Genomic DNA, 20294 nt, shown 5'->3' on the forward strand with positions numbered 1-20294 from the left:
CCAACAGAGCAATTTTGTCTTTACTGTTCCAATACTTTTGGAGGGCACTGTATATTATAATAGTATAATTTTTGAATCCACTTTTATTTTATTTTTCATTTTAATTTGAGTTATTTTATGTTGTAATTTTTATTAGTTACAGTCTTAGCAATTTTTATTTCCTTTATTTTTTTTTATACGTTTCTGTTTTTTAATATTTCTATTTAATTTCATATTTATTTCAGTTTTAGTAATTTTAGTACTTCAGCATTAACATTTATTTCAGTCAGTGGCCAAGGCAACATTTCTTTTTTTAAAGTGCATTTTTTATTTAATATTTATTTCAGCTTTATTTCACTTAACAATTTTTGAATAGTTTTAGTTAATAGCACTGTCAAGCATAAGCCGAGTTTTATTTCACTACATTGGTTTGACTGAATGTTATTTTTATCATGTTTTGTCACTTAAAATATATGTACAATATAATAAAACATACTCTACACATGGTAGAGTCCTTCTTTTAGATTACCTTTTTTTTTTTTTTTTTTTTTTTTTATTATTAAAAAAAGGAAATCAATAACAAAAGTCCATTTCAGACTAGCCCAGAATTTCCTGTGGATTTTTGCAATAGCAATTTTTCATTTAAGGGTAAAATAAGATCTGTGTGTTAATGTATTCATTTGAAAAGACTTTCACAGTTAGTTCTGCAAGAAAAATGACACTCATCAAGACCGCAAATGTGAATTTTGCAGCTGCTATGTTTTATAAAAGCCTAAGTTACTATACATATGTGATTGTCTGATCTGTGAGGCACAAAGACTCAAATTATGGCATTGTGAATATTTTGCAACATAGCAACTCACATTTTAAGAGCAATATGCGTTTAATGTTGTAGAACCTTATTTTACTCATAAATGAAAAACTGCAGTCTAAATTTATCTCTATTTATCTAAATATTTGTATAAGTGACCTTTAAATGTGCATAGCAAAATGAGTCTTTTATGAAATCACACAGTAATTTCTCTGACATGCACAGTAAAACACACACTTACAGCTTGTCTCTGCTCCTCATCCTACAGGAACAAGACAGAGATGGAGGAAAAGAACACAGGGAGTGAAAAACAGATGACGAGAGCAAGTATTAACGCTATCAGCTCTAATCCGAAAAGAGAAGAAGTGAAAAGTGGGAAACTAGATCAAGTGTGTGAGAAAGGGCAGCAGCTCAGATGATAAACGCTAAAGAGAGTGACGCCCTCCAGTGGCTGAAATATTACAGTGCACTAGAAAGTCTGTGTAGTTAAACAGTGTTTGTTTTTGTCGTGTCTGGTCTTGCCCTGTGTGTCTGGTGTACCTTCAGTAGTTTCATGAGTCCTTCCAGCTGCACCATGAGCTCTCTCCTGCTCTCCTGAAGAGACGACATCCTCTGCTCCAACTCATCCTTCCTCTGCCTAAAACACACACAAACACAAGCACAGAGCTTAGACCGCTCATACATGCAATGAGTTCTGAGAGAATGAGGTTTATTAGACCCAAACCCTAAATCAAAACCATCATTCAGGTTTTGGTAGATTTATTTTTACATTGTGAGAAGCGCTTCAATTGCCCTCTTGTGCTGGTTTTTGACATTTGATATACATTTGACATGGAATGGAATGTTTTCAAAAATGTTACACTGCAAAACTTGTGCAGCAAATTAAACACTTTTACACAATTTTGACCAGTTAAACTGGAACTGGTCTAATGGGAGAAGTCAGAGAGAATAATGGCAATAAAAAAAAAAAAAGTGAATGAATGAATCAATAAATAAATAATTTTCATTATCGAAAACATTTTCTTCCAGTGATTTAGAGGGATAAATCATTTTAGGATTTTATGACATTTTCATAACAGTTTTTTGAAAATAATGTATCTTGTAAATAATGTCTTATAGTAATAAACTAGATAAAAAAGTTTGTCGAGACAAACTTTAAGTTGACTTGAGAAAGCCGGACCAGACAGTTTAAAAGAGTTTGAATTAACATGAACTAACAATTACAAATATATGTATTTTTTTTACAACATATCCTTTGTTAATATTAGTTAATAAAAATACCATTGTTCATATGTTAATTCACAGTGCATCAACTAATTTTAACAAACACTTCATTTTTATTTAAAAAAAAAAAAAAAGTATCAGTACATGATAAAATTAGTTCAGTTGAGTTGCTAAGGAAACATCTCTCATTTTCATTTAGTTTAACTTGATGTAGGTTACTAAAATGATTAAAATTGAGTAAAACTATATAGACATATATATGGAAAAAAAATGCAAATTTAAACAAATTTATCATAAAAACTAATTCAAAATATTAATAAAACTAGTCAACATCTCAATTAAACTAAAATAACTACTAATAGCCAAAATAATCTTTAAAAAAAGATAATGAATATCTTGCAATATCTAAACCAAAAAGGCATGCAAAGACTGAGTCTGGAAAACATAGTGTTAATGCTATCTGATATCTGTGTGTGCGTGTGTGGTCCAGATAAACCGTATGCTGTAAAATCCAAATGTCTTCACAAGGATAGCAAAACCTGAATTTTTTGACCTTGTGGAGACATTTGTGGTCTCTATGAGGGAAAACAACTTATAAGTCATGCTAAACAATGTTTTTTAATAATGTAAAAATGCAGAAAGTTTTCTGTGAGGCTTGTTTAGGGGTAGGGGATAGAGTATACAGTATAAAAATCATTGTCTATGGAAATTCCCAGCAAAACAAACAAAAAAACGTGTGTGTGGTACCTGAGCTGTCTGAGTTCTGCCAGCAGGGTCGGGTTTTGTTGGACTCTCTCTGGAGTCGGCTGACATGCCTGTTCATGCTCGACTCGCAAACGCTGGATCTCCTGCAAAATCTCCCTGAAAACACACACAGAGCATTACCATTTACACACTCACTGAGACTGAAATCCAAAACCATTGAATGTAAATCTTCATGAAAGCATCTCCACATGCAGCTGTGAGCGCGAGTACCTGTTCTTGTTCTCCAGCTGCATGATCAGTTCTCTCTGCTGTTTGTTGGTGTCGTAGCTGAAGTCCGAAGGTCTCTGGGATTCACAAGAGCAGCAGGAATAAAGAAATATGCGCATTTGCTTAGCGGTCCCAAAATGAGAGCTAAACGTTTCTTTGATGATAAACTTAAATGTTAAAAATCATTCATTAATTCAATTAGCCAAATTAAGTGTTTTTTAATGCTAGAAGGCATCTTCTATGTCTGTAGTGAGCATAATTTGAAAAGAGGTAGTAAACGTGTGTGTAACTCACTCCTGTGTGTCCAGGATCTGTAGCCAGACGAGAGGCGTAACGAGCGATGAGTTTGTGCTCTTCATCCGTTCGGGTAGGACTGTCTAATGCACTACAAACACACAGAAAATATTACATTTACAAGACCTTAAATAACCTCAGGAGACACACACACACTCACCGTGGGCTGCTCTGGAGTTTGTTCACATACGCTGCGATCAGAGCATGTTCTTCATTCATACGCTGAGCTGCGGCTAGAGTCGGCGGTCTACACATACAAAATCAAATTAAATAGCAAATTACAGATTCAAACAGTTTTTGTATGAGAGGGCTGTACTGCAACACTGCTTAGTGCCCAAGTTGTATTAGGGATGCGTCTAGGGTCCAAGATTAAGGCTGCAATTTAATTAAATAATTTACAGGTTCTTAAAAATGATATTTAGTAAAATAATAATTATTTAATAATAATAGTTTGTGTTGTTGTATATACTGCATTTAAAAAAACTGCACATGAAAACAATTAAAATATGATTTTTAGAGTAACTCATTTTTAACCATTTTATTAAAGTAATTGTTTTCCATTTAGGACGTGATATTACAGTCAAACCACCATGATGTGACCTACTACAAATACATTTTTAGAGAAAAAAGGATTGGAAATGATGCTTTACTGTAGAATGTTATTCATTTTAACAGGGAAAAAATACATACAGTTGCTTCCGTGTTAAAACCTGTTATTTGATCAAACTTTTTTAATTAAATCGCCTTACCGTATAAAACTATTATATTTTAAAAGACAATATACTGTATGCAATGTTTTCAAGGTATTTTTTGTTATTTTTAAACTTTTAAAAAAATTTCCCAGCAAAGTTGTAGTAACAACACCTACCCATTTGTATAAGAGCATTTTAAAAAATTGCAAGCACAATTTTTAACAGAGAAATCACAATTTCTTTAGATTAGTTTCTTCAACATTCAGGTAATTAGTAGTATTAGTAGCAACTGTTTTTAATGAAAATGACCTTGGAATTGCTGATATTAAACTTATAATTGATTATAATGTCAATAACCAACAGAAGACTGATATCATAAAAATAAACTAGATTTACTTTATTAGGAAAGAAGGGAAATTAAAAGACACTAAAATAAATATTTTAGTTTGTATTTTACAAGTGATTACAGCCATTGCAATATTATGTATAATAAGAAAGATTTATTTTGAAATCTGTGTATATTAGAAATGATACATTTTGAAACAAAAATAACATTTCTCACACATAAAACACTTTGAACTGATTCATCTGAAAGGTCAAAGGTGAAGAGCAGGTGCTCACCTCTTAGTGGGGCTGGGGCCTGTGGACGGGGGCAGAACCGGTTCATTCATGTTTCCTATTGGACGGGGAGGACTAGAGAAAAACACAATGACATGGGTATCTAGATATAAAACAACACCACCCTGCATCATATTTACTGAATGAAATCAAATACCTGCTTCTTACTAATTTTCAAAAAATACTGCCCGTTATGCTTAACCACAAAGCACTTACTCACAAAATATGATGCATTTTGTAGCTTTTTTTTTTGCTTTTGACAAACATTTGTATGGTGAAGTTTTGTATTATACCTTAAAATCACAAGAAAAAAATAACAGATATATTTTATAAGTCAGGTTACAAATATTTGTTCAATTCTCAGACATTTGACTGCTTACGTTAATTTATCTGATTTGTGTTATTTTAAGTGCATTAAAGTTCATACATACACTCATATTTACTAAATAAAATAAAAAGATTTTACCTTATTTTTTGAAAAAAAAAGGAACTAAAAAATAAAAGAAACAACAAAGCACTATGTGATGATTTTAATTGATATTTTTCAACTCAGCACCAGCAAATTAGGTAATATTTAGTCATTTTTTTTGCAAATCAGCAGATTTTATTTCAAGATGCAGGGCTATGTAATATATAATACCTACATAAGATTGAATATTTCATACTAATATTGTATCATATGCATCTATAACTATTTTAACAACATTTTGAATTTTTTCATTATTCATGCATAGTTTCATATTCATTGATAAACAGGGAATATCTGTAATTTAAAAAAATGTGTCATTTAATTTGTCACACTGTAGTGAACTACAGAAAAACTAAAAGGTGATTATACACACACATACACTTTAAACAAAAAGCTTAATTTATGTTAATAAAAGTTCATGGACACTTACAGAATTTCTCTCTCACACATACACGCATGCATTCAGAATAAATTAAACATTATACTGTTCAGCTGACCCAAATACACACACACCGGTCAGTCATGCAAAACTAAGAGACTGAAGCAACACAGAGAGAGACACAGAGCATGATTGCTGGGGAAAAAAACAGATGGGCTGAGACAAACAGACATCAGAATGAAGACAAAGTCATAACTGACCTCTCGTCTGCAAGCAGATAATAAAAGCAAACTCCTTCTCTGTCTCTGACGAGTGATCGTGTCTGACCCTCATCAATGTGTCCACAGAGACAATGTGATCATGTGATGTTGGGAACCAATAGAAACATTCCCAACACTTCCAAAATGGCCACAGACAGAGAGCTGTGTGTGTGTGAGAGAGAGTGACTGTCTTACACTATATTGGACAGGTTGAGGGGTTTCTCGGGGTATTCTGGGTAGACGGGGTGGGACGGCTCTCTGCTCGGCACACAGCCCAAGGATTTACTGATGGCACGACCCAGCTTCTTAGCTGGAGATTTCTGGAACAAACAAACACAAATATAAAGAACCAAAACTGAAAACCTCCAAAAGACATGAAAGGTTTCCACTTGTATCTTTTTGCACTGTTTCAGATTAAGATTCCATAACAGATAACAGATTCCATTTGTATAAAGAAATGCACATTTAGTATAGAAATTTCAATGGTTTTCCAGTCTGTGGGAAGCCTGCACAATAAAAAGCATCATGAAAACATCAAAACAACCATAAAAGTTTGGGGTTAGTAAGATTTTTTTTAAATAAATTATTTATTTTATTCAGTAAGGATGCATTAAACTGATCAAAAGTGACAGTAAATACATTTAGTGTTACAAACAATTTCTGCTTCAAATAAATGATATTCTTTGTACTTTCTATTCATCAAACAAACCTGAAAAAAAATGTATTGCAGTTTTTATAAAAATATGAAGCGTCACTGATAATAATAAAAATGTGTTTTAGAGCAACAAATCAGCATATTAGAATGATTTCTGAAGGATCATGTGACACTGAAGACTAATGTCTGGAGTAATGATGCTGAAAATTCAGCTTTGATCACAGAAATAAAATTACATTTTACAATATATTCAAATAGAAAACAGTTATTTTAAATCATAATATTTCACAACATTACTGTTGTTTTTAATGTATTTTTAATTAAATAAATGCAACCTTGGTGAGCATTAGAGACTTTTTAAAAATCTTACCGACCCCAAACCTTTGAATGGTAGAAATGTAAATTTGCTAAAGAAAGCTTTTATAATTTTATTAATTCCCACGACAAAAAAAAAAAATATATATATATATATTTCCTGGTTTTCCATGTTCCTAGATGGTGGAAAGTGACATGACTGTTGTTAGTGCAAACATTATGACCCTGGACCACAAAACCAGTCTTCAGGGTCAATTTTTCGAAATTGAGATTTATACATCATCTGAAAGCTGAATAAATAAGCTTTACATTTCTACTTCAAATAAATGATATTGATCTACATTGATGTATGGTTTGTTATGATAGGACAATATTTGGCCGAGATATAACTATTTGAAAATCTGGAATCTGAGGGTGCAAAAAAATCTAAATATTGAGAAAATCGCCTTTAAAGTTGTTCAAATTAAGTTCTTAGCAATGCATATTACTAATCAAAAATTAAGTTTTGATATATTTACGGTAAGAAATTTACTAAATATCTTTATGGAACATGATCTTCACTTAATATCCTAATGATTTTTGGCATAAAAGAAAAATGCATATTTTGACCCATGCAATGTATTTTTGGTACAAATATACCCCAGCCACTTAAGACTGGTTTTATATATATACACACACAAATAAAAATAAATAAATAAATAAATAAAAAGTATGAGATGAGCACTGTAGCTGATCCTCACCCAGGACGAATGCTCCTTCATCTCGTGTTGGTTGTTGTGGTTTCCGCTTGCATGACCTCGCCAGAAACAGTTCTGACACAGCTGATAGTTAAAACACTGCTGACAGCGGTAACGGAATCCCATCATGCCCTCCGACCGACAGAACGAACACGCCACCGGATGATAGACTAACAAACAGAGAGAGATTCAGTGCACTGGAATATACGCATATTAAACTAGAACATTAATGTTCATGATATTGGAGACTTGTAAAAATTCTAGCTTTGTCACGGAAGCATAAATAAGTGTGAGTAATATGAATAATTAAGCGTATATTATTCAGTGTGCTACCGTTCTCCACGTTTGCCAGCCGATGCAGCAGAGGAAGCCAAATGAGACACTGAGGAGGAGAATCTGACATCAGAGTATCCAGAAACATGTTCAGCATCACCTTCTTCTGTTAAACATACACATACACACACACAAAAATACATCAATGACACAACTTTTGCACATTTACACATAGGATGTTGCTATGTGGTTGCTAAGGTTTTCTGGGCATTTAGGGCTTGTGTTTAATATATTTTTAAAGTTCAATTAAAAAGGTTGTTAAAAAGGCAATAAAAATAGCAAGATCTGGCTTTCCAAAGTCAATGAACAATTGTGTGATCTCTCAAAATAATGTGATTATGATTTTACCAGAATTGGGAACCCTGCACCAGGTTAAAGCTATAAGTTTGATCGTTTCATCCGGCTGCATGATTTGAAGTATTATTACTTCATTATTCCTTCTGTAGAACAAATGATCAGTCTAACACTCAATGATCAGATCACTAACCCAATCTATGAGCAATAATAGTCAGGCTAATGCAAACACCACTAACATCACAAAAGAAGAAACATGTGGAATTGTTACTTGTTGAGGAAAGCAGGATCTGGCGAAGTGATCCATGTAGCCAAACGACGGCCCCTCAAATATGCCAGTGGGCAGCTTCAGCGCCTCCCGCAGGAAGTGGTCAAACTTGGACATCACCATCGCACCATGAGTATCAGATATCTGAGAGAAAATATCTAATACACAAACACACTGGTTAGATCAGCCACAGAACATGTTCATGAGCAATGATATGCATATCGATGTCATAACTGATGAACTTTACACTGAACCGAATAAAAATATTCGCTGCATCTGAAAACAAATCCTTAGTATATAATAGGTAAAAAAAAAAAAAAAAAAAAAGTATGCCAAAAGAGTAGTGTGTCTAAATTCGATGGACGCTTTACAATCCCATGAGGCCACGGGAGAGGATTTATGATTGGCAGTAAAGCAACACAACTGACGCAGACAACATGGCCGATGTAGTACATCTGAATTTCATTCATTCTCCCCATATTCGTACTTTTTTCAATTCAAATGTAGAACCTATTTAGACAGCATGTGATTTTGGATGCACTGATTGTCTTTTTAGAGCTGCTTTACAGCAGAATTTGAATTCGTCTTATATTTGAAGAAGTTTGCATGATTGATTTTATTATTTTCACTACTCCAATTTGCAAAAAAAGTTTCGGCCCCATGATTTATTCAACATGATTAAAAGCCAATAACAGCCAATCCTCACATCAGACATAATATGATGTAATCAAACATCAACACATTTGGAGATCATCCCATTCCTAATACACCTAGAAAACAAGCGCCAAATAAACAAAGGTGACTTGATTTGATCTGTCCACTAGTGAGCGTCACTGCTGGAATCGATCCATGAACTTACAGCGAAGTTTATCAACGAGTTTCCCTCCACACAGCACCGAGAGCATCACTTTCACAGAAAACACCGTCAGCCTTCCCTGAGCATCACTGCAAAACACAGTTACACCGTCAAATTAACTGATGCTGATTTGCTGCTCAAGAAACATGTCTTATTGTTATTAATGTTAAAAACAGTTGTGCTGCTTCATATTTCTGTGGAAATTGCTTCTTTTTTTAACAATGAATAGAAAGTTTAAAAAAACAGGATTTATTTGAAATAGAAATCTTACATTATAAATGTTTTACTGTCACTTTAGATCAGTTTAATGCATGCTTGGTAATTAAAAATATCAATTTCTTTAAACAAATCTGAAATGACTCCAAACACAGTTCGAGACCAGAACACACAAACACACATATAAGCTCACCTGTCGTGTGCTGCCACCATGAAGTTGAGCAGCAGGCTGGTGTTGTGCTGGACGTTGATCTGGTGTGTGGTGGGCAGCCGTTTGTTTAGCTGCTGGTAGATGCAGGTGATGATGGTCTCCAGCCGAGCCACGCTTATCTCGGTACAGACGTCCAGCGTGTTCAGACCATTGTCACGAAACGCCTCGATCATGTTCCACACGTCCACCAGATGCACTGAGAGAGAAAACACATGAAATATAGGGAATTATGTCAGAGAAAAACTTACTATGTCAGTCCAGATTACTCGAAATATGATCAAAATAAATGTAACGTAACATGAAAAACTCACCTTTAAACTTGAAATTGTGACGGTGTTATTTTTAACTCATAACTGCTAATGTACATTACCTTTTAAAAAGTTTGGGGTCAGTAATTAGTTTTTTAATAAGTCTACCATGCTCAACAAGGCTGCATTTATTTGATCAAAAATACAGGAAAACAGTTAAATATTATTACTATGTAAAATAGCTGATTTCTATTGTAATATATTTTTAAATGTAATTTATTCCTGTGAATTAAAGCAGAATTTTCAGCATCATTACTCCAGGCTTCAGTGTCACATGATCCATCAGAAATCATTCTAATATGCTGATTTGTTGCTCAAGAAACATTACTGATTATTATCAATGTAGAAAACAGTTGTGCTGACTAAAATTGTTGTGGAAACCATGATTTTCTTTGCTTATTTGATGAATATAGAATCTAGAAATCTTTTGTAAAATTATAAATGTCTTTACTGTCACTTTCGATCAATTTAATGTGTCACTGATAAGCATTTATTTCTAAGAAAAAAAATCTTACTGACCCGAAACTTTTAAACAACAGTGTATTTCTGGCCTGTGTTTCACACTTATCATACTAAGTACAGTTCATTCATGCTGAGCTTTGTTTTGAATTTGCAAACAATTTGCTAAATGCATCTTTTTCAAGATTAGTTTGTTTCAGTTGATTTAAAGTGCTACTCACGGTTGCATTTCTTCTGAATGAATCTGAGCTTGCAGGCGGTGCGGTACGTGGACAGCCGGATGGTGTCGTAATTCTGCGTCTCTGAAGAATCAAAGTTGCACATTTATATTCAGATGCACCAGTTTATGAACATGTGCATTGTGGGTCAAAGGTGATGTGGTGTGCGACACTCACTCATGTCTGTGAAGATTTGCTTCCTGTCGGCCATGACATTCCCCTTCCGTCTCTCTTCTATCATCCTAGAGACACACAGAGAGAAATTAAACATAGAAGTGCCTCTAATTGAATAATCACCCGTCTGAGCTTTTGAAATCTTGAAATAAATATCTTTAAAAGAATGAAGCATCTTCACACACATAAACCTGTCAAATTAATGGCCAATATTCAGTTGGATTTCTGCATAATGTTCTTTTTTCTTGTATTGCAAAAAAAAACCATGCATGATGGTAATGGCATTTTTTTCTTGCGTTGTTACTAAAATAAATAAATAAATTTTTTGCAAGACTTTTTTTTTTTGCAAGAAATTTTTGCATAATGTGAAACGATGTGTTTTTTTTAAAACCATGCATGATGGATGGTAATGAATTTGTTCTTGTATAGCAACTAAATTAAATAAAACTAGTTATTTCTGAATTATCTCAAATAAAATTGGTTTAGTAATGGCAACTAATACAATTTTCAGATCAAGATGGAAAAAAAATATTAATTACACGTTCTGATCTAAACCAAATTTTAACAATGTAAACATTTTTGGACAAAGAAATGCACTGGATGGAAAAATGTCCATTGTCACAGTAATGACTATGCTATAAAAAACTTGCACAATTGCAAATGAACACAAAATTAATTGAAAATATTTAAATGCTGTAGTTCTCTGATTTTAACATTATCTTATATTTGATTATTAAGTTTAAAAATCTGTATTTCAACCCTCTTAACAATTAGGAAAAACTTAAAGAGTTATATAGTTACCTAGCAAGTAGCAACTACCTAGAACACCCTAGCAACCAGGTGTGCCAAAAACCTGTTAACAGTGACTTTTTGTGACACTCACTGACAGCTGACACACAACTGCATTTCCCAAAGTTACATCTTAATAACGAAAAGAACCGAATCTCTATCTACTTACTGCAAAGCACTGAAGCATGTGTACACATTCCTGCAGGGATTTGAGGGTCTCTGGTGAGACTTACCCATAATCCCCTGGGACACAGAGGTACAAACACTCACAACAGTTACATTTAACACAACTCCACAAAAACTGCCATCCAAACACTCGGGAAGAACTCATTCTGTTATTCGTTCACTGTCTTCTCCAACTCAATCACATCGTCGTTTTGTCCTCATCGCCTTAAAATCCCTTTATTTGAACTTTATGAGATCCTGCACAAATTCACAACGGAGTGAGAATAATTTCTCAAACGCGCAGCACCTCACTGCTAAAACATTCCAGTGTCCTGAACTCACATTAACACTCATCACACAGACACGCTAAAAATCACCAACACACACAAACACCGACTGCAGCTGAGGACTGAAACTTCCTTAAACGGTTTTAATCACAATGATCTTCAATGAAGAAATGAGGTATGAAAGGTTCAAAAGATTGGGGTCAGTAAGATTTGAGTTATACTTTTACTCAGTAAAGGGCTAGTTCACCTAAAATTGAAGATTCGGTCATCATTTACTCCCTCTCAAATAGTTCCAAACCTGTATGAATGTCTTTAGAAGATATTCTGAAGAATGTGGGAAACAGAGCAGTTCTGGGGCACCACTGACTTCCATAGTATTTTTTTCCTACTATGGAAGTCAAGGGTGCCCCAAAACAGCCTGGTTACAAACTTTCTTCCTTTGCGTTCGGCAGAAAAAAGAAATTCATACAGGTTTGGAATTACTTGAGGGTGAGTAAATGATGACAGAATTTTCATTTTTGGGTGAACTACCCCTTAAGGATGCATTAAATTGATCAAAAGTTACAATAAAGACATTTATAATGTTACAAAAGATTTCTGTTTCACATAAATACTGTTCTTTTGATTTTTATATGCATCAAATAAATCAATTAAAATCATGACCTCTACATAATTATTAGTCAGCACAACTGTTTTCAACATTGATAATAATCAGAAATGTTTCTTGAGCAGCAAATCAGCATATTAGACTGATTTCTGAAGGATCATGCGACACTGAAGACTGGAGTAATGATGCTGTTTTCATCAAATAAATGCAGCCTTGGTGAGTACAAGACTCCTTTCATAAACATTAGAAATGTTACTGACCCCAACATTGTTGAAATTACACTGGGTCACATTTCAAGTTTCAATCGCAGGAATAAATTAAGTTTTAAAAATAATTAAAAAAAAACAACAGCTACTTTAGATCGCAAAAATATTTAACAATTTTACTGTATTTTCTGATCAAATAAATCCAGCAGATAAGACTGCATTCAAAAACATTCAAAAATCTTACAGACTCCACACTTTTGAACAATATGCACAAATGAAATGCTGAAATGCAACTGAAATATGAAATGCAGAAGTACAAGTTAATTAAGAGGAAACACCTGTCATCGGTTACCTGATCTCGGCTGTAAGTCAGTCAGGTGAAAGCATCAAGAGGCCTGAAAACAGGAAGAAAGTGAGATGATCAGACGTTTGTTCCCTTCAGTTCAGTGTCACATTCGTCACAGACGCAGTCCAGCACATCTCTGATTCCCACACTACTCATTCATCCTGCTGCATCTGTGATCATTCACACGTCAGTCTGTCAATCACATCTGCTCCTGTCACTGAGGCACAAGATTTCTTCAGTTACATGGACTGACAAATGCAGCATCACTCCATTCAAAACTCATTTAGTTTCTCTTTCAGTAAATATTAATGTGTATTATCAAAGGATTCCATATTCCAGTGACTTTAGTTCATAGTAATGGTTCATTTCATTAGCAGATCACAATGTAAAAATCTACAAATTAAATACAAATTCTGATCTTAACCAAACTATTACCAAATATAAACTTCTTGGAAGAAAAAAAAACATACTATATAGATTTTCTTTCTAAAATGTTTGTTGTCTAAGTAATGATTATCTGCCACAAAAAAGACAAATAAATATGAGAGAGAAAAAAATAGAGCATAAAAACATAAAATATGCATTTAAACATTGCTATGACTTTTACATTACATGAATTTAATATTTATTTGATATATTTTATTTCAAATATTACAGAGGGCAAGTTTAATAATCTGGGTGGGGAAGAAAGGTCAAAACTGAGAAAATCTAGCAAATGAAATGCTTTCAGTGACCAATGATACAATATTTAGACTTAGATTTAAGATTTACGTATTTAAATTACAAATGCCATTTACATCCATTTGTATTTTCATTTCTGAATGAACAATCCCTTTAATAACCACAACACAAACAAACATATCTATTTTAATCCCATCTCCCTATTCATATCAGAAAATTATAATGAAAATACACTTAAAATAAATATATATATATATATAGTATAATTTACAATAATTATATATGATGAATTTTTGCTTTCTAAATATTATATATATATTATTTAAAACCAGTAATATACCATTTGTTAACAGTATTTTAAATGTAACTAATAAATTTAAATCATTAAAAAACTTTTTTTTAATTTAAAAATTTAAATGCACAATGTTGTGTGTGTGTGTATACATACATATATACACACACACACACATGCATGCATGTAACATGCAGGCTCTTTTATCTCTAAAGTAACTTTGTGACCCATTTTAATAGTTGATGCGTTCTGTGGGAATCAAACTGGTGTTGCCATGCATAGGATACAGGAATGAACGGATTCTGTTTCTATTTAAAGAGAAATGACTAAACTGACAATCGAGCCATGAATCTCGAGTTCTCAAGAGAAATGGGCTGAGGTGAAGAAACCCACCATAATGACAGCTGACGCATCAACACACTCCATTTCTCCAATGCATATATAATTCTTTATCCTGATCAACAAAATACAATGGCAGCTTCATTTCTGCAGTTGGAGTTCACAATTAACTCAAACACGGTCTCTGCACAACCACAAACACAAACACCCTCAAAGTGGAAGTAGAGGAGGAGTCACACAGACGGGCGGCAGTGAGTTTACTATTCCTGTCAGCCGCCCAAACACATGACCTTCACTCACACACCATAAGTGGAAAACAATTATGTAAAGGCACCATATGAGGCGTGTGTGTGTGTGTGTGTGGGGGTCAGGCGGATTTTAGCATGTGCTGAAGCAGTTCATTCTCGAACCTCCATTCATACCTGCATTCAGTTCAGAACCAAACCCAGAGCAGAGCCGCTCATTTACTTCAGACATCACGGCCCCTCCGAGACTAAACCAGAACAGAATGCTGCTGCTACACTCACACTGACTAATGCTGTCAGATATTAATAACACTGCCAGATATTATTGGTTCACTGCTGTGAGCAGTTATGAAACAACGGCTACAGTCCAAAGCTCAATAAAAATGGTTTTTACTTGACATGCCAACATTTTTAATAGAGCCAACACACACACAAAATGATATTATAGCAACAGATTCCCTTATTTGTGTCAGAAAAATATGCTGAAAATCTTTAAAACAAATATAATAATATTTAAATTATTATAGTCTACATAATATTTTACATTTACTTTTAATATATTCTAAACATAATACAATAATGTTTGCAATATTTAAAATGTCATTTAATAGAATAAATAAAAATGATATAATAAATTAAAATGCATATTACTGCTTATACACACATAATAAATATTATATAAAAATTATATCTACATATATTTTTAATTGATATATAAATGTTTGAATTATATAAATATGCATTTTAACAATTAAAAATGATGTAAACAATTAGAAATGTATATGTGTGCGTTTTAAAATTTGCATACAAAATTTGTAATAGTTTCAGTAATAACAGTATAATTGCATACACACATATACAAAAACATTTGTTTTATAAGCTAATATTTAAAAATTATATAAAAAATGACAATTAGAATACATTATATTGTTTACAATTGCAATAATAATAGGATCATTTATAGGCCATTGCAACTCTGCAAGAGTGCAAATGTTGCAAAACATGACTGATTTGAGTTTATAATGATCAAACCATCTTAACTGATGCTTTCAAGACTTTCGCAAGAAGTTTTGCAATTTCAACAAAACCTAGCAGCTAGATAACATTGGTGTCAAATTGACTTCAGATGACTACAGTAATGTTGAAGCATCACAGCACACTAAATGGTTTAAGCAATAAAAACACATTTCCATAATCAATAAAACATTGTATTGCAAGAACTCTTGCACCCGCCTGACATTATGTGTCGACCAGTCTGAAACAGGTTTCCACCTGTCAGAGTAACTGTGTGCGGCATCATGATTAAAATGATTAATTCAGCTAGTCTGAAACTCTCTACAGTAGCAGTGCTGTATGACTGTGTTATGGAAACATTTACCACAGTAACATTTACTATGACGACCACAACTGACAGCTCCATCTGCCTGTTTACACACCATGTGTGCTTAAATACTGTGTGTATATATAGCCTCTAATAACCGTCTTAATTAATCATCTGAAGATATTGCTTTTGAGTTGGAGGAGTTTGTGTTCTTTTCTTCCTCTGCCAGCTCATATCAGTTTCTCTGTGATGTGACGTGGAGCGAATGATTGAATATCTTCTCTAGGGAGATCAACAAAAGCCTTCGAACAGTTCCCGCGGACAGCGGCCCTCATCTGCCTTTCAGACGCTCCTCTGTTCTCCGTCAGCGTCTTTCTCTCATGCGGCTCAGTGTCTTTGTGCACAAAAATAAGATCAAACTCAGACGTCACATCCATTGAGAGAGACGTGACGGAGCACAGGATAGATTGTGTGTGTGTTTGTGTTTCACAGGACTGGCATCAGCTCTATTTGCATTTCGTACAGAGACAAATAAAGCCGAAAGCCGTGGAAGTTAAACACTGAAATACAGGGTAACTAATGAAAGCTGTCAAGAACACATCCGGCTCTATTTCACCACAACCTAAGATAAGAATAAGAAGTTGATTTTTTTGGTTACTACTGGTGCTATCCATGATTATTTTAATTAAATAAACATTTCTGCAGCAATTTCACTCCAAAAAATATCAAAACAACAAAAATAAAACATCACATATCACACACAGACACAAACATAAATATATATAAAAATTAGTGCTGTCAAACGATTAATCACGATTAATCACGATTAATCGTATCCGAAATAAATGTTTTTGTTTACATAATGTGTGTGTAATGCGTATATTTATTATGTATATATAAATACACATACATACAGTATATATTTTGAAAATATTTACATGTATATATTTATATTCATATAATTTATATTATATATAAAATATACAAACATTTTTCTGAAATATATACATCCATGTGTGTGTATTTATATATAAATAATATAGACAGTACACACATTATGTAAATAAAAATGTTTATTTATTTTTATTAGTGCTGTCAAACGATTAATCGCATCCAAAATAAAAGTTTCTGTTTACATAATGTGTGTGTACTGTGTATATTTATTATTTATATATAAATACACACACATGCATGTATACATTTCAGAAAAATATGTTTTTCGCATATTTGTCAAACTTAAAAGATTCAGATAATCAAACAAAAGTTAATATTACACAGAGATAACCCGAGTAAATACAAAATGCAGTTTTTAAATTTTTTTCATTTATTAAGGGAAAAAAGCTGTCCAAACCTGCCCGGCCCTATGTGAAAAAGTAATTGCCCCTCTTTGCAGCAACTACTGCAATCAAGTGTTTACGATAACTGGCAAAGAGTCTTTCACATCGCTGTGGAGGGATTTTGGCCCACTCTTCTTTGCAGCATTGATTTAATTCAGCCACATTAATGGACTGTTTAAGGTCATGCCACAGCATCTCAATTGGATATAAGTCCAGACTTTGACTTGGCCACTTCAAAACCTTAATTTAGTTTTTCTTGAGCCATTCGGAGGTGGACTTGCTGGTGTGTTTGGGATCATTGTCCTGTTGCATAACCCAAGTGCGCTTGAGCTTGAGGTCCTAAACCGATGGCCGGACATTCTCCTCCAGGATTTTCTGATAGAGTGCAGAACTTAATGGTTCCATTAATTATGGCAAGTCTACCAGGTCCTGAAGCTGCAAAGCCCCAGACCAGCACACTACCACCACCATGTTTGACTGTTGGTATGATGTTCTTTTTATGAAATGCTGGTTTTACACCAGATGTTAATGGGACACACACCTTCCATAAAGTTCAACTTTTGTCTCATCAGTCCACAGAATATTTGGCCAAAAGTCTTGGGGATAATCAAGATATTTTTTGGCAAATGTGAGACGAGCCTTTGTGTTCTTTTTGGTCAGTAGTGGCTTTTGCCTTGGAACTCCCTTATGGATGCAGTTTTTGCTCAGTCTCTTTCTTATTGTTGAATCATGAACACTGACCTAAATTGAGGCAAGTGAGGCCTGCAGTTCTTTAGAAGTGTCAGTGTACGCTCTTCTGTGTCAGCCGCACCGCACAGATACGTCTTCTACGTTTGTTAATGCTTTGATTTGAACGAAAACAGCGTATCTGGTATGCGGCTGACACAGAAGAGCATACGCTGCTTGTATCCAGTGGATATTCTCCAAAATGGCGCTATGCTGAACCAGAGGAGATAAATTGTTGAATAAAGTCATTTTTTGTTTTCTTTGCGCAGAAAAAGTGTTCTCGTCGCTTCATTAAATTCATATTGAACCACTGATGGCAGATGGACTATTCTGACGATGCTTTTCATACTTTTCTTGACAGTATCATTTACTTGGCAGTCAATGCAGTCACAAACCTCCCGGTTTTCATCCAAAATATCTTAAATTGTGTTCCGAAGAAAACAAAGCATTTTCGGGTTTGGAACGACATGGGGGTAAGTGATTAATGAAAAGATGAGTAACCCTTTAACTCAGCTTTCTAAAATAATGTGGTTAATCACAAAAAGGCGATTCATCTGCGATAATGAACGTGATATTGCATAGCCTGTCAGTGATCTACGGCGATGGAGATTTACCGCTAATCACGGAACCGGCTTTACTGACGAGATGTGCATGATCATCGCGTCCGATATATCGCCCAGCCCTAGGCCAGGTAGGTTTGGATGGCTTTTTTACCTTAATCAATGAAATCATCATTTAAAAACTGCATTTTGTATTTACTTGTATTATCTTTGTGTAATATTAAAGGTGCAGTATGTAAATTTTAGTGGCATCTAGCGGTGAGGTTGCAAATTGCAACCACCGGCCCACCCACCCCTCCCTTTAGAGAAGCTATGGTGGCCGATACAGGACTAGATGTGACAGCAGAGAGTAGCCAGCAATGAGGTTTCTTTACAAAGGTAAATTATATTTACTTTATTACTTAATAAATCAATGTTTTTGCAAATATTATTGTTACTTGTTCATCACTGTGTCAGTGTTTTATTTGCAAGAACAACAGTGACGAAACGCGCTCTGTTTGTCCTTTAAGGGCTACTGTACAAACATTATGGTGACTTCCATGTAAGGGGACCCGCAGTGTTTGTAGATATAAATTGCTCAAAGTTAATAAAAATATAACGGTTCATTATGTAAGGTCTTTATACACCTCTGAAAACATTATGTATATTATATTTCTTTAAAATAAATATAAAATTTAAAATATAAAATTCACCTTTAAAATTAGTTTGATGATCTAAATCTTTTAAGTATGACAAATATGCAAAAAATAAAAAGGGGGCAAAAACCTTTTCACAGCGCTAATATATATATATATATATATATATATATATATATATTTTTTTTTTTTTTTTTTTATATACATACACGTATTATTTTCAATATTTAACCATTACAATTTTTATATTGTTTTATACTCATGACTTTTAATAATTTATTCCACTTTGGCTGACTCAGTTACATCTTTCCCTCTGAGCTGTTTGGTTTAGTTTACGTGTTTTTAAGAATGTTTTAAAATTCCTATGAAGAAAATAAATGGATAATATGCTTCCAGAATCAAGCACACTATAAAAAGCACACAATGCCAGCCAACATTATCATCATCATCATAAAAAAATGAACTTGCATAAATAAAGGCCAACAATTTTTTTCTGATGAGGTCATATACAGGTGCATCTGGATTCAACCTAGTAACATTTCAGAAGTGTGTTAAAAGCATAGTTCACCCAAAAAATGAAAAACTTTATCATTTACTCACCCTTATGTTGTTATAAAAGTGTATGAATTTCTCTCTTCTGTTGAACGCAAAAGATGATATTTTAAAGAATGTAGGTAAGCAAACAGTTGTCGGTAGCCATTGACTAAAAAAACTACGGAACTCAATGGCAACCAGTAACTGGTAACATTCTTCAAAATATCGTCTTTTTCATTCAACAGAAGAAATAAATTCAAACAGGTTTGGAACAACTGAAGGTCAGTTAGGGGCCGTTTAAAAGACACTGTTTTCAAGTAAAAACTGAAAACGTTTTACGTGACAATTTGTGTGTGTGTGTGTGTGTAGCAGGTAGGCAGAATATTCGACGAGGGACAAACATTCCAAAGATTCCGGATCTCAAACCTCTGTCAACCTCTGTGTGTGTGTGTGTCTCTGTGTGAGAGAGAGGGAGCTTTTAC

General features: G+C 33.8%; 1 protein-coding gene across 8 annotated transcripts in view; it reads right to left on the reverse strand.

Annotated features, from left to right (window-relative positions):
* LOC306843434 (dystrobrevin beta-like) overlaps positions 1-20294 on the reverse strand; it is a 29318-nt gene that overhangs the window by 7418 nt on the left and 1606 nt on the right. For 3 of the 8 annotated variants that reach the window (XM_079374934.1, XM_079374935.1, XM_079374932.1), the window contains exons 2-16: positions 13149-13191; positions 10746-10810; positions 10572-10652; positions 9566-9779; positions 9160-9245; positions 8304-8458; positions 7739-7844; positions 7409-7575; positions 5894-6018; positions 4594-4665; positions 3441-3527; positions 3281-3371; positions 2990-3063; positions 2762-2875; positions 1331-1427 (exon numbers count right to left, since the gene is read on the reverse strand). In XM_079374934.1, coding sequence (XP_079231060.1) covers positions 1331-1427; positions 2762-2875; positions 2990-3063; positions 3281-3371; positions 3441-3527; positions 4594-4665; positions 5894-6018; positions 7409-7575; positions 7739-7844; positions 8304-8458; positions 9160-9245; positions 9566-9779; positions 10572-10652; positions 10746-10809 — 1533 coding nt within the window. In that variant the 5' untranslated portion in view covers position 10810; positions 13149-13191. Of the gene's footprint in view, positions 1-1031; positions 1053-1330; positions 1428-2761; positions 2876-2989; positions 3064-3280; positions 3372-3440; positions 3528-4593; positions 4666-5893; positions 6019-7408; positions 7576-7738; positions 7845-8303; positions 8459-9159; positions 9246-9565; positions 9780-10567; positions 10653-10745; positions 10811-13148; positions 13192-20294 lie in introns of those variants that run through there. The other 5 variants (XM_079374933.1, XM_079374931.1, XM_079374936.1 and 2 more) reach the window with 4 other exon arrangements.

The sequence above is a fragment of the Barbus barbus genome (genome assembly GCF_936440315.1).
Source record: "Barbus barbus genome assembly, chromosome: 24".
NCBI lineage: Eukaryota > Metazoa > Chordata > Actinopteri > Cypriniformes > Cyprinidae > Barbus > Barbus barbus.